The sequence below is a fragment of the Aythya marila genome (assembly GCF_965140915.1).
Source record: "Aythya marila genome assembly, chromosome: 25".
Lineage (NCBI taxonomy): Eukaryota > Metazoa > Chordata > Aves > Anseriformes > Anatidae > Aythya > Aythya marila.
The window spans coordinates 5,802,211-5,814,972 of NC_139066.1; the positions used below are offsets into that span (position 1 = coordinate 5,802,211).

The 12,762-nt window shown below is 64.7% G+C and overlaps 1 protein-coding gene across 2 annotated transcripts in view; it reads right to left on the bottom strand.

Moving 5' to 3' along the window:
• Positions 1-3,737: 3,737 nt before the first annotated feature.
• The window catches only part of ARHGAP23 (Rho GTPase activating protein 23), a 28,104-nt gene continuing 19,079 nt past the window's right edge, over positions 3,738-12,762 (bottom strand). For both annotated transcript variants that reach the window (XM_082778835.1, XM_082778834.1), the window contains exons 8-24: positions 12,435-12,590; positions 12,160-12,271; positions 12,011-12,068; positions 11,756-11,893; positions 11,373-11,672; positions 10,027-10,088; positions 9,519-9,646; positions 9,237-9,355; positions 8,991-9,146; positions 8,547-8,625; positions 8,273-8,346; positions 8,101-8,190; positions 7,870-7,995; positions 7,715-7,756; positions 7,513-7,606; positions 6,117-6,148; positions 3,738-5,992 (exon numbers count right to left, since the gene is read on the bottom strand). In XM_082778835.1, coding sequence (XP_082634961.1) covers positions 4,952-5,992; positions 6,117-6,148; positions 7,513-7,606; positions 7,715-7,756; positions 7,870-7,995; positions 8,101-8,190; positions 8,273-8,346; positions 8,547-8,625; positions 8,991-9,146; positions 9,237-9,355; positions 9,519-9,646; positions 10,027-10,088; positions 11,373-11,672; positions 11,756-11,893; positions 12,011-12,068; positions 12,160-12,271; positions 12,435-12,590 — 2,807 coding nt within the window. In that variant the 3' untranslated portion in view covers positions 3,738-4,951. The remainder of the gene's footprint in view (positions 5,993-6,116; positions 6,149-7,512; positions 7,607-7,714; positions 7,757-7,869; positions 7,996-8,100; positions 8,191-8,272; positions 8,347-8,546; positions 8,626-8,990; positions 9,147-9,236; positions 9,356-9,518; positions 9,647-10,026; positions 10,089-11,372; positions 11,673-11,755; positions 11,894-12,010; positions 12,069-12,159; positions 12,272-12,434; positions 12,591-12,762) is intronic.

The window sequence follows — 12,762 nt, forward strand, 5'->3', positions numbered from 1 at the left end:
TAAGAAACTGTTTGACTTTCCTCCCCTTTTCCTCCTCCTCTCCTCCTTGAATCTTGCTTTTCTTTCTAGGCCGCTAGACCATCTAAAGAGGCTAGTGAGACTTCCCCTGCAGTCTCAGAAAAACCTGCATCTGGCAGAACATCCATCCCTGTATTGACTTCCTTTGGGGCAAGGAACTCATCCATCTCATTCTGAGCCTCCTTGCCAGCTCCATCCAACCGTTTTCCTGCTCCTGGGGCCGGGCTTCTCTCTTCCTTGTGCTCCTCCCCTGGACTGTCTTCTTGAGGCACCTTGAGGCATCGCCACGTGTCCCTCTCTTTGTTTTAAATGTCTTGCTCCAATGTGGCCGACCTCGTGTCTCGCCTCTGCTCCGGCACGGCCCAACTTCTGTCTCGCCTCTGCTCCGGCACGGCCCGACTTGTGTCTGCCTCTGCTCCGGCACGGCCCGACTTCTGTCTCACATCTTGCTCCAAAATGGCCAACCAGCCACTTTCTGTTTCTTTCTCTCTCTCTCTCTCCCCCTCTTTCTTTTGTTTCCCTTTTTTTAATTTTTTTTTTTTAATTTCCGTTGGTTCGTTTGGGTTGCTGTCGTTTTTGGTTCTCGACCCCTCCCTTCCCCACCTGCCGTTTTCTGTTTATTTAAGAGCTCTCAGAGCTTCACCCCACCAGTTTCACGAGCTTCAAGCAACAAGGACGCGGCGCGGCGCCCGACCCCGCCTGCCCAGGCGGCAGCCGCCCAAAAGCCGAAGGAGGCGGCCGGGGGGCGCAAAACGGGCAAAAAGCGGCCGCCGAGGACGCCCCCGCCGCCCCTCGCCCTGCCCGCCGCCCGCTTTCCCCGCTGAGCTTCTCGGCCGCCGCGACCCCGCCGAGCCCCGAGGGGACGATGCCCGCGCCCACCGGGTCTCCATGGGCAGAGCTGTGGCCACGCTCGCTCCGGCGCTCGCCGAAGGTCGGTGCTGGTTCCCCGGAGCATCCTGAGCCCCCGGCCCCGTGGGGCTCGCTGTGCCGTGGGTTGGGTGGCCACGAGGGAGCCCAGGTGCCCCCGAGGTGCCCAGGGGGCCGGGGTTTTGTGGGGCGCCCGAAAGGTTGAGCATGTCAAATTTGGGGAGGCGGAAACGGGTAGGGGTAGGGGGTGCTGGGGGGCGCTGGGGATCAGCCCCCATCACTGTAGGTTCGTAACATAGCACTTTAATTGTTCGTCTGGGTCATCGTGGTGGCTGGGGCAGAGGGACGCTGCGGTGCCCGGGGGCTCTGCCTGCACGGGGACACCCTGCAGGACCCGCGTCCCCCTCCCCAGCGCCCTCGGGGTGTCCCAGAGCCCCCCCCCTGCAGCAGGGCTGGGGTCAGCACCCCCCTGGCTGTCAGCCCAGCCCTGCGGGCGTGCGAGGGGAGCGCTGTGCGTGTGTGTGCGTGTGTGTGCGTGTGTGTGCACGTGTGTTCAATGCCGTGTTGTGAAGCGCGCCGTCCACCCGCAGTGCAACAAGAGATGGAATCACTCCTTTCGTTGGCTAGTTCGTTGTTGGTTTTTTTTTTTTTTTTTAATTATTATTATTATTATTTCCTTCTTTTCCCCTCTCTTTTTTTGTATATCAATCATTTTTGTACAGAAGAACGAGCCTTTTTTGAATAACAAAGAGAAAAAAAAAAAGCAAAAAAAAAAAAAAATCATGATGCAATTTCTTTGGATTGCAAAAAGCAACTCTTTACATTTAAGTGAAGTGTCTTAACATTTTATATTGTTTTAAAAAATATATTTACATATTATATATATATAATATACGTAATATAAATATATATATAAATATTTAAAAAAAAAAAAAAGAAAAGAAAAGAAATAAATCTCTTCATGTCTGGTATATTAGGGGGTGGATTTTCTTCCCTGGTTAAACTATAGCTCCTTGTGATTTTTGAGAGGGTCAGTTCCTAGCGGCTTGGTAGCCCTCGTGCTGAGTTGGCATCCTCCTTCCACCCCCTTCTGTGGCCTGTCCCTGTCCCCGTCCCCGTCCCCATCCCTGTCCTCGTCCTGCCCCTCACCGAGGCAGTGGGGGGTCAGGGTCGGGGTGGGGGCCAGGAGCCCGGGGCCGGTGGCTGCCGGTGCCAGCCCCGGGGCCACGCGTCGAGGCTGGGACCTGGGGCAGGGGGCAGCGGCTCCTGGCAGCAATAGCAGTCACTTGATGCGTTTAATTTAATTTATAATTACTTTTTCTTGGTACCAAAGTGAAACACTGTAGCAAAGCCACAGCTTCTTATGGATTTGGGGGGCCTGGCCCCCTCCCCAACCCTCCCTGCCCCAGTGCCGCAGTGGCCGTGTGGGGCTGGCCGTGCCCCCATCCCTCCCGACCCCAAGCACAGGGGTGCGAGGGCACCCGGGGCCCACCCCACTGCAGGGCTCAGCACTTTGCAGCCAACCCTGGGGGGACGCAGGGTGTATTTGGGGGGGGGGTCCCATCCACCTCCAGCCCCATGGGGACGTGGCCATGCATGCGCAGAGGGGCCGGAGCTGCCGGCAGTGCCACGGCATCCTCCTGCCCTGGCGTGTGCCCTGCGCCGGGTGGTGCCAGGGCTCCCAGGGCAGTGCATGGGGGTCCCCTGCCTGCACAGAGTGAACTGGGGGGGGAACGGGGGGCACTCTGCAGCTGTGAGCGAGCTCATGCCTATGGGGGGGGGGGTCCACAGCCCCTCGCTGCGCCCCAGCCTTGCCGTGGGTGCTGGCTGCTGCCCACCCGAGCATTGCCAAGGGGTGCAGCGGGACCCCGGCCCCAGAGCAGCCTGCGGCGGGGGCACGTGGAGCTCCGGGCCACCCCCTTCTCTTATCCCCCCCCCCACCCCTCCTGGCTGCCCACCAGGCTGGTTTTCTATGTGAGCGTGTCTCTGCGTGTGTGCGTGCGTGTGCGTCCGTCATTTCATGGCATCATGCAAACTGTGTGTGAGCACCGAGCCCGGTGCTTTAGCTGAAGCAAGAGAACGAAAACAAACAACAAAAAAAAAAAATCTGCTTGATTCCGATTTACACTGAAAAGAGACAAAAAAAAAAAAAAAAAAAAAAAAAGTTGCAAAAATGACAAAAAAAAAGGAAAAAAAAAAGACAAAAAAAAGAAACAAGCGCTGCCTGCATCGTGCATGTGTCTGGAGGCGCCCGCTGCATGCGCACCCCGCTTTACTCGTCTGAGTGTTGTTTAAGAAAAGGTTACAACTTTTAAAAGGACAGAAAAAAAAAAAAAAAAAAAAGTTCCTAATACTCTTTAGAGGCTGTTTTGGGGTTTCTACAATGTCGTGTGTCTCTTAGCATGAATTTTCTTGTGAACTGTTTTAAAATTTAAGCAAAGGAAAACAAAACCAAGGACTCGCCGGGGCCGGGCAGGGCGCGGGCTGGCCTGGCCGGCTGTAGCGTAGTCTCTGTATCTCTGTATGGATGCCATGGGTAGTTCTGTGCGAAACGTGACCATTGTAACTTGCAAACTCCGATGACAAAGGGTTGCTTTTTATTTTTCTTTTTTTCCCTTGACTACTTTTCTTTTCTATCAGAGTGTCTGGCTTTAATAAAAGACTTTCTTTTCTCTATGGCACCTTTTCCCCGCAGGCCTGGTCTCTTGTGTCCGTGCTGCAGTGCCGGTGCTGGGGCGGGAGGGTTGGGACCCCCCCTGCCCTGAGCCCTCCCCAGGATCGGGACCAGCCCCTGGGGGCTGCAGCATGGAGGAAACGGGGTCGGTGGGCTGGAAGGCGCAGCAATAAGAGCAGGAAACTCCCCTCGAATAACCAGTTTATTTCCGCTATATAGACCGGGACTCGTAGGAGGACAGTTTCCAAAGCAGGGTTTTTTTTGTTGGGGCTGGTTGTTTTGTTTTTTTGTTTTTTTGTTTTTTTTTTTCAGTTTGGCATATACCGACTCGTACAACACGCCAGGGGGACACATGCAGAAGGGTTTAAAAAGTCAACACTGGCCCAGCGCTTTGTGTGGTCGGGGCTGGCCTTTCAGCTGAGCAAAACTTCTTACAAAATCCTTATAAATCCTTTGTAATATGTTACACATTTAGAGACAATATTTACAAAAAAAAAAAAAAAAGAAAAGGGGGGGGGAAATTTACAGCAAATATTTGCATAACGTATGAGAACGACGTGTAACAGTGACAGTGACTTGACTTGATGCCCCCCCCAGCCCCCGGGGCTGCTGCCGGGCCCTGGCACACGCGTGTCTGTGCTCCCCACGTCCCCACGTCCCCAGCCAAGCCGTGCCCCCCCGAGGTGGCAGCACATCATCCCCTTCCTAAAGTGCTTCTGGCCGGGAGGACAAGCCTGGGGAGATGGGGTGGGCGGCGAGGGGGGGTTATAAAAGCAAGCAAGGGCTTTGGGGGCAGCTGGGACACACGGAGAGCCCCGTCCCCATGGGACAGTGCTGCTCTGAGCAAGCCCCTCTTGGAACCCCGCTCCTGCAAGAACCCAGCCAGGGCCATCACACCCAGATGGGCACCCCAAGAGCACCGTCACCCAAACCCTGCAGCCCCACACACGCCGTGCCCAGGCCTGGGACAGTGCGAGGGCACCGAGGGCCCCGGGTCCCCTCCCCGAGGCTGTCGGGGGGCAGGAGGGGAGGGCTCCGGCGGGGGCAGCCGCAGCCGCAGCACCCCGGGAAGCGCCCGCACTTCGCAACGCCGCGGCCGGGCAGCCCCGGGGCCGGCACTGCCGGGGGGAGCAGGGACCCCACAGCCCGGGGGAGCAGGGGATGGGGTGGGGGGGACATGGGGAGGGGGCCAGGCTGCAGTGCGGGACCCTGCAGGGCCCCGGTGACAAGGTGGCTTCGTCCCTCCTGGCACGGAGAGGCGGCGCGAGGGAGGCCGTTAAATAAAAGCAGCTCGTCAGGAGCACAATTAAATACAAGAACAAGTGCGAGTCCTTAAATTAAACACTGTCCCCCCAGCTGGAAGGGGCGGGGGGGGGGGAGCCTTCCAGGAGGTCAGAGACATTGGGGGAAGCGCAGGGGGGGCACGGGGCCGGGAGCCGGGGGGCCTGGGCTGCCCGGGGGGCTCTTGGTGCTGGGTGCTTTGGTGGCACCGCCGGGCTGGGCCGGGCTGGGCGCCGCGGGCCGGGCTTTGGTGGACTCCAGGCTGCTGAGCCCCGAGTCCTTGTCACGGCACGGCCCTGGGGGGACGTCGAGGCCCCCCCGCGGCTCCTTCCACTCGTTGAAGTTGAGGTCCTTGAGGCCGCCGGGCACCACCACGGTGTGCCGGCGCCAGCTGCTCTTCTTGCGGCGCGTCTCCGGGGAGTGGGCTCGGCGCAGGCGCACCCCCATGTCGTCGGCCGAGGAGCGCAGGCGCTGCCGGAGCTGCTCCCGCAGCGAGGGCCGCCCGGGGGGGGCCCAGCCACCATGGCCCTCCCCGGTGGGCGCCGGGGTCTCGCCGGCCGGCCGCGGCCTCCCCAGCTTCCTGCGGGCCAGCGTGTCGCACTGGATGAGGCGGTGGGAGTTGAAGGAGGGGCGCCCGGGGGGCACCTTGTCCTCGCCCCCTGCGCCCCCCTCCACCTGCCCCAGCCTGGCCCGGGCGCCCTCCCGGCTCTCCGTGTCCGTCTCCACGTGGCTGAACTCGCTGCGCTCGTCGTCCGCCTCCTCCCCGCGGCTCTCGGCCACCGACTGCACCTCGGAGCACAGGCTGCGGTCGATGGTGGACAGGGTGGAGTAGCCCGACACGATGGAGCGGGCGTCCGGCGCCGGCTCGGCCCCGGTGCCCCCAGGCTCCAAGGCGCTCTCCTGCTCCGGGCTGGGGGCTGCCGGCTCGGTGCCAGGGCCGTGGGGAGCTTTGCCGGGCCCCGGCGCGGCCGCCGCGGCCTCCTCATCCTCCTGCTCCCGGCCCTTGGGGTCCCTGTGCTCCACGTCGTCATCGGTGCTGCTGCCGAAGCCCTCGGCCTCTCGCCGCTTCTTCCTCTTGCGGTTGACGGCTGAGATGAAGGGGATGGCGAGGAGCTCTCGGGGCGACGGCTCCTTGCGCGACGGCCACGTGCCCTGCGAGGACAGGGGAGTCACAGCTTAGGGACAGGCCACGGACCCCGTCCCCGCAGCTGGGGTTCCCTGCCGTGCTGGGGGCATCACCCCGCTCCCTCCGGCCCCAGCCCGGGACCCCTCTCACCTTCGCTTTGGCAGAGCCGCTGTGGGTCGAGTCTGTAAGGCAGAGAGAAGAGAAGGGGGTCAGCGAGGCCCCGGCAGGGTGGGCGCATGCTGGGGCAGGGGTTCAGTGGGCAGAGCCGGGGAGCACCGCTCTGCTCCCCCAGAACGGGGAGGGGGACGCACTGGGGCCAGCGGCCCCGCCAGCCCCACGCGGGGGTCCTGGTGCTGAGCGGGGTTGGGAGGCTGCAGGAAGGAGCTGGAGGGGGGGGGAGGCTCCGGTCCCGCAGGGGGACCCCAGAACTGCTCACCCGCTGCAGTGCTGGGGACTGCAGGGCCCCGAGGTATGGGGTGGGGGTGTCACCAGGATGGGACACGGGGAGCTGCCTCGTTACCAGCTCTAGGGTCTGTGATGGGGATAGTGCAGTGATGGGCTGAGCAGGGGGGGGCTCGGACAGGCCGTGGGGCTGCCCTGAGCTCCCCAGGGGGTTAGGGGACAGGAGGGGACACGGGGGTGACAGGCAGCCTGGCTGGAAGGACAAGGACAGCACGACAGACACCCTCTCCCACCCTGCAGGCCCCAGCCCGGGATGGGGTTAGAAGCTGCTGACGACGAGAGAGGGGGAGGCAGAAAGGTGCTGAGCCCTCCCCGGGGAGTGGGGACCCCCAGGGGGTGGGGACCCCCAGAACCCAGCATTTGGGTCCTGGGGCACTTGGCACCAGCCCCTACCAGGGTGTGCCAGCCCCAGAGACACCGCAGGGACCGACCAAAGAGGGGGGAGAACCGGGGTTGAAGGAGTTTGGGCTCTACTGGGGTCCAGGAGCCCCCCAGTGCTGGAGAGCCCTGGGGACAGTGGCTGGGCAGGACAGGACCCCCCCCCTCCCCTCCCGCTGCCCCTCCTGCTCCCCCTCTCTCGTGGTCGCCCGGAGGAATTAGTGCGTGAGCAATGCACCCAGGATCAACACTGTACCCGCTCTAGCTCTCGAGGAGGTCCGCTGGAGGAGGAAGAGGAGGAGGAGGAGGAGGAAGAGGACAGCACAGAGAAGTTCAAGGAAAGAACATAAGAAATCAGTCGAACGTCAAAGTCTCCCGGTCCCTGGGCTGGCAGCGTGAGAGGCACAGTGGGGGGGGGGGCACGGGCAGGGGCCCTGCAGCGGTCGTGGTCGCAGGGGATGAGCAGCCACCAGAGCAGGGGTGACGGGAGAGGGCAGGGAGGGGGCTCTGCCAGCACCCATGGGTGTCCCCGTATCCCAACAAGGAGGGCACGAGCACATCATGCTCGGGCACAGAGCTGCAGCATGGAGAGCCCGGCCGGCTGCCCGCAGGGGGGGTGAGCGTGGGGACAGAGTGACCGCAGAGGTACCCGGGGTGCCCCGGTGCCAGGACCGGGGGGGACCCTGCCCCGGGCTCGGCTCCTCACCTGGGGCATCGCCGGGCGCCGCGGTCCTGCCGATGTTGGGCAGCAGGTACTCGATGTTGGGCACCGACTGCGCCTCCTTCTCGTCCACGGGGGTCTGCAAAGGGACGGGACGCGGGGTCAGGGGGCTGCTGGTGGCCACCGGCTCCGCGCCAGGGCTCTGCCCCCCGCTCTGCCCCCGGCTCCGGGCCCAGCCTGGCCTCACCTTCTCGCCCTTGTCCTCCTTGTCGCTGAAGAACCAGTCTGACTGCGGAGGGAAACGGGAGAGGGGTTAGGGACCAGCGAGGCAGCCCCGGGGTGCAGCAGTCCCTGCCCTGCCCACCCAGGCAGCCCCCCTCCAGCCCCGCCAATGCCACCTACGTGCTGGATGAGGGTCTCCACGATTTTGTAGCGGTCGGGCATGTGGGTCACCATGTCGGTCATGTTGTCCTCGGACGTCCGCACCAGCGTGGGGCCGAACACCAGGGCCAGGTTTCGGGGCTCCATCTGCAACAGGATCTAGGGTCGGTGCCTGCCTGCGGCCGCCCCCTCGGGTGCCATCTCCCTTCCCACCGCAGCCGGGGGGGCTCGGGGCCGGGCGGGGAGCAGTACCTTGTTCTTCTCCGAGTGGTCCGCAATGGTCTTCAGGTGGCCCACCAGGAACTTGAGCGTCTCGTAGTAGTGACCTGGCAGGTCCCGGATCTGGGGGAGGCACGGGGTCACCCCTCTGCTCACCCCACAAGCGGGCAGTGCCCCCCCCCAAGGCCCTGCCCCGTCTCCCTACCAGCTTCCTCAGCGTCCTCATCCTCTCGCTGGCGTCCTCTATGCGGTTGGCCTCGATGAAGTCGTTGTACTTATCTGAAAGGGACAGGGGGGGGTCAGGACCAGGGGGAGGGGAGCAGGGACGCCCCTTGGGGACGGGGACCCTTGGGTGCGGAGGGCTGGGGATGGGGCTGGGGGGTCCCAACAGGACGGGACACGGAGGGGCAGGGAAGGGGGCAGGGAGCGGGGCCGATGGGCGCAGCGGGGAGGCGCCACGGCCGGGCTGCGGGACTCACCGTCGGTGAAGAGCGGCTCGGGGAGCTTTCGGAAGAAGGATTTCAACAGGCTGCTGATGACGTTCAGGTCCTGCCACCGCTGCAGGGACAGAAGGGGCTGCTCAGTGGGACGGCACCCGGGCAAACCCAGGAACCAGCAGGATCAAGCCCCCAGCCCAAGGCCACCAGCACCGAGAGGGACCCCAGCCAAGGCCACCACGGCCATGGGGATGGCAGGAGAGCTGTCCCCACCCCGCACCCAGCAGGGAAAGCCCAGCACCACCACTGCGCCGTGAGATGCAAAGACACAAACGTGGCCCCGAGCTGCGGACAGCATCCACTAGGCGGCCCTGCCACCACGGGGATGGTCACGGCACGGAGACGGGGACGTGACGGGGACAGGGACCAGGAGAACAGCCCCAGGAGCACCCCACGGGCACGGAGACGGGGCCATGGGGCCCTCACCTCATCCTGCAGGTTGATCTCGGTGGCTCCCTTGTTGAGCTGCTCCTGCAGGCTGGACACCACGGCGTTGTTCCCGGGCACGCGGTAGATGCCCATGTACTCCAGCCCGCGGTCCTCCACCACCTTGCAGCAGGCTTCGACGATCAGGGGCACATTCTGGGGGCACAGGGTAAGCGGTGAGGGAGGCAGGGGGCTGTGTGGGGTCCCCGGGGCTGCCCCCGGCCGAGTCACGGCCACGCGCTCTACCTTGTTGTCCGGGGCAGGCTGGCAATCCTCCAGCCTGACGCCAAAGGCGCGGGGGGCAGATTTCTTGTTCTTCTTCATGAGGTTGATGCCCCAAGGGGCTTTCTGGGAGCTGCTCTCATCTGGGGGAAAAACAACCATGGGATTATTTGTTAAGAGGCAGGATGGACAAACGGCAAGGGCGTCCCTGCTGTACTGGGGAGGGGTGAGCGTGCGGGCACCCCTCCCTGCCAGGAGCACAGGATTGCCGTGCCGGGGCTCCCCGTGCCGCAGGGGGGCACCCACCTTTCATTACGGCCGCATCCTGCCTCGGGGACCGGGGTGCGCTGGTTCCCGTCTGCTTCAGGAACTCGGCTCTGATCCCCAGCCCACGGGAGCCCTTGGGCGAGGAGTCGGGCTTGGCACCCGCCGGGCTGTGGGGAGAGCAGGGTCAGGGGGGCACAGCCGGGACCGAGCACCGTGGATGGGCCCCCACCAACCCCCCCACAAAGCCCGGTGTCTGCCAGCCTGCCCAGGGTCCTGCCCCGGCCCCATGGGTGCTCACGGGGCCCTCCCTGCCCTTTGGTGCTCACCCCACAGGGCTGCACCCCGTGCTGGGGGACCACGGGGCTGAGCCCCACGCCAGTGCCGGGGGAGTTTGGAGCCCTTTTAACCCCTTGCTGGGAGCTTGCCTGAATCAGGCCCTTCTTGCACCCCAAGCCAAGTCTGGTTTTGCTCAGTGCCCACTGCTCCCTGGGGCGTCCGGGGGTGGGCAGGGTGCCCCGCTCGCGCCCCGCAGCCCCGGGGTCCATACCTCACTTTCCGGTAGTCGTTTAGCTTCTTGTTGATAAGCGCTTGGCTGGCAAAACCGGGGTCCTGGGGAGGCAGAGACAAGAGGGGAAGGGGGAGCTTGAGCAGCGCGTTCTCCAGTGGCCCTGGGTAAGTCCACGCTCTCCCAGATGCCACACGGGGCCAAGGCGCAGCCCGCTCCTGCCTCCAGTGCTCCTCGCCGAGAGGCACCTCCAGCGCCTGCCAGCCCCAAAGCCGGGGCGAGGGCAGGACCCGGGCCCTGGTGCCCCAAAACAACCGGTGCCCGGCAGTGCTGGCTGCCCCGCAGAGGACTGCAGCACTCCTCACCGTGGCACACCGCACGCGAGCAGCACAGGGGCTCCAAGCCAGCCCCAGAGGCTCAAATCCAGCCCTCCGCAGCACGTACACCTCCACCTGCCTGAACCAGACGCACAAACTGCACCCCACGGTGCCCAAAGACACGCGCCTGTCCCTTCAGGGTGTTCCCTGCGGGGTCCCGGCCCCAGCGGGCAGCCAGAGACAACTCCAAGTGCTCCAACCCGGCAGCACCTTCCCTGCGCCGGCGCTGCCAGCCCCGCGCCCTCCGAACGGGGCCGTGCTGCAGCAAAGCAGAAACCACTCGAGCTCAACGCCCCCTCCAGGGCCGGAGCCGTGCCACAATCCCGGCATCAACGCTGAGACCAACCAAGGCCACCCTGGCACCGCAGGGAGATGGCTCACACCAGCCCAGCGCCGGCACATCCAGCCCTGCGCAGCCCCTCCAGCGGAGCCCGCGGCCCCGGGAGCAGCTCTCCCTTCTCTGCCCCGAGCAACCACTGCACAGACCACAGCGAGGGCTCAGCCCTGACCCTGCGCCAGCCCCGAGGACAAGCAGCACCACGGGGACCGTGTCTGGTGCAGGCAAGGAGCTCCCTGCAGGTCTCACCCGCAGCCACAGCGACACCAACGCGCCCCGGGGTGCTGACGCACCGCGGCCGGGGCTCCAGCCAAGCCACGCGCACTCCTCTGCTGCTTCACTACCAAACGCAACCAGCGGCACCGGCACAGCCCCTGCCTGGCCGAGCCTCCACGATGCTCTGAGAGCCACACCGCCTGTGCCGAGCACCTCGGCGCACCCTGCCTGGCCGAGCCGACGGAGCCGCGCTCTTCTTGGATGCGGCGGTGCCCGGCAGCCCCCGTGCACCCCTGGGAGCACGGCGCGGCGCGCAGGACGGGCGAGCCCCACGCTGCCCGGCCGAGCACGGGCTGGCCGTGGCCTGGGGAAGCAGCACAAGGCAAAGAGCCGGAGAGAGCCGAGGCGGTTAGTGCCGGGAGAGCCAGAGGCAGCCGGGAGCCCCATGTGGCTCTCACCTCGCCCTCGGCCTTGCTGTTCTCCCTGATGACTTTGATCCAGGCCAGCATGTCTTCCCGATCCTCTGCCTGAAAGAGATATTCACAGAAGTCAGCGGTCGTCAGCCGGAAGACGTGCTTCCTCTTGGTCTCGCTGTAGGAAATGTCCACCAGGCACGCTCGGATGCTGATCGGCTGCTCCTCCTCACCTGGGGCCGGGCCGCAGGTCACTGCCTCCCGCCTGTCCTTGCACAGGTACAGCGAGTGGGTGCGCAGCACGGCGAAGACGCGCTTCCACTGCCGGATGCCTCCACCGACTTTCTGCGGGGAGAAGGAGCCGGGCCCGGCCGTCAGAGCTGCCCGCGGGCCCCGTGCCGCTGGCCGGGCCGGGGGTCCCCGCGTACCTTCCCCTTTTTGGTGAGGATCTGCTTGTAGTGGAGCCAGCCCTCCTTCCTCACGTCGCTGAACGTCACGTCCGAGAGGTCGGAGGTGGAGTGCCTTTTGGAGCGGGTGTCTTCGGACGTACCGAGGCTGTCCAGAGACTGCAGGGGCGAGACGGAGCGCGGGGTCACGGTGCTGGCGTGGGCTGTGCCTGGCCCTGCCACCCCCCTCTGGGGTCCGTGCCACCGGCACCCCCAGCCCCGGCCGCCTGCACTCACCCCGTCGGTGAAGAAGCTCCTGAGCATGCGGAGGCTGGGGACCCGGCTGGGCATCCTCCTGCGGAGAGAGCAGCCCCGTGAGCGGGGGGGGTCACGTCGGGGAAGGGACGGTGCCCGCCTGGTGGCCGGGTGACAGGAGCCAGCCCTACCTGAGGATCTTCCCCTCGTCCCGAAATGTGTTCAGACCATCGTCGCATGACTTGGAGCGCTTGGTGGTGATGGCCAGGAGGTAGGAAGAGCGGCGGCCGGCCTTGATGCTGCCTGCGAGGGGAAGGAGGGCAAAGCACACGGTCACGGGGCTTTGCAAGGCTCGGGCAGGTGCCGAAGGTGTCCCGAGGGGGAGAAGGGGGCAGAGCCGCAGCCCCCGGCCACAGTGAGCCCCTCTGCCCCTGCCAGGGGCTGTCCCCGTCCCGTCCCCACTTACTGCAGTCCTGCGAGTAGTGCCGGCTCAGGGCGAAGGCGAAGGTGGGCGAGGAGGGGCTGGTGGCAACGGCGGGGGCAGAGTTCATGGCACTGGAGACGACGGAGGAGGCAGGGACGTGCTTGGCCTTCAGGTCGATGCTGGGGCTCGTGGGCTCGTCTGCGGGAGAGGGGTGGGAGGTTGCAGCAGGGCGTAGGGCAGGACGGGACAGGAAAGCCTACGCTGGGAGCCCCTGACCCCAAAAAAAGCCAGAAGCCCCCGCTGCACCCAGACCCTTGCACAGAGCAACCCCGACCCCCACCGCTCCCTGCCCGCCGCGTCCAGCCCCAGC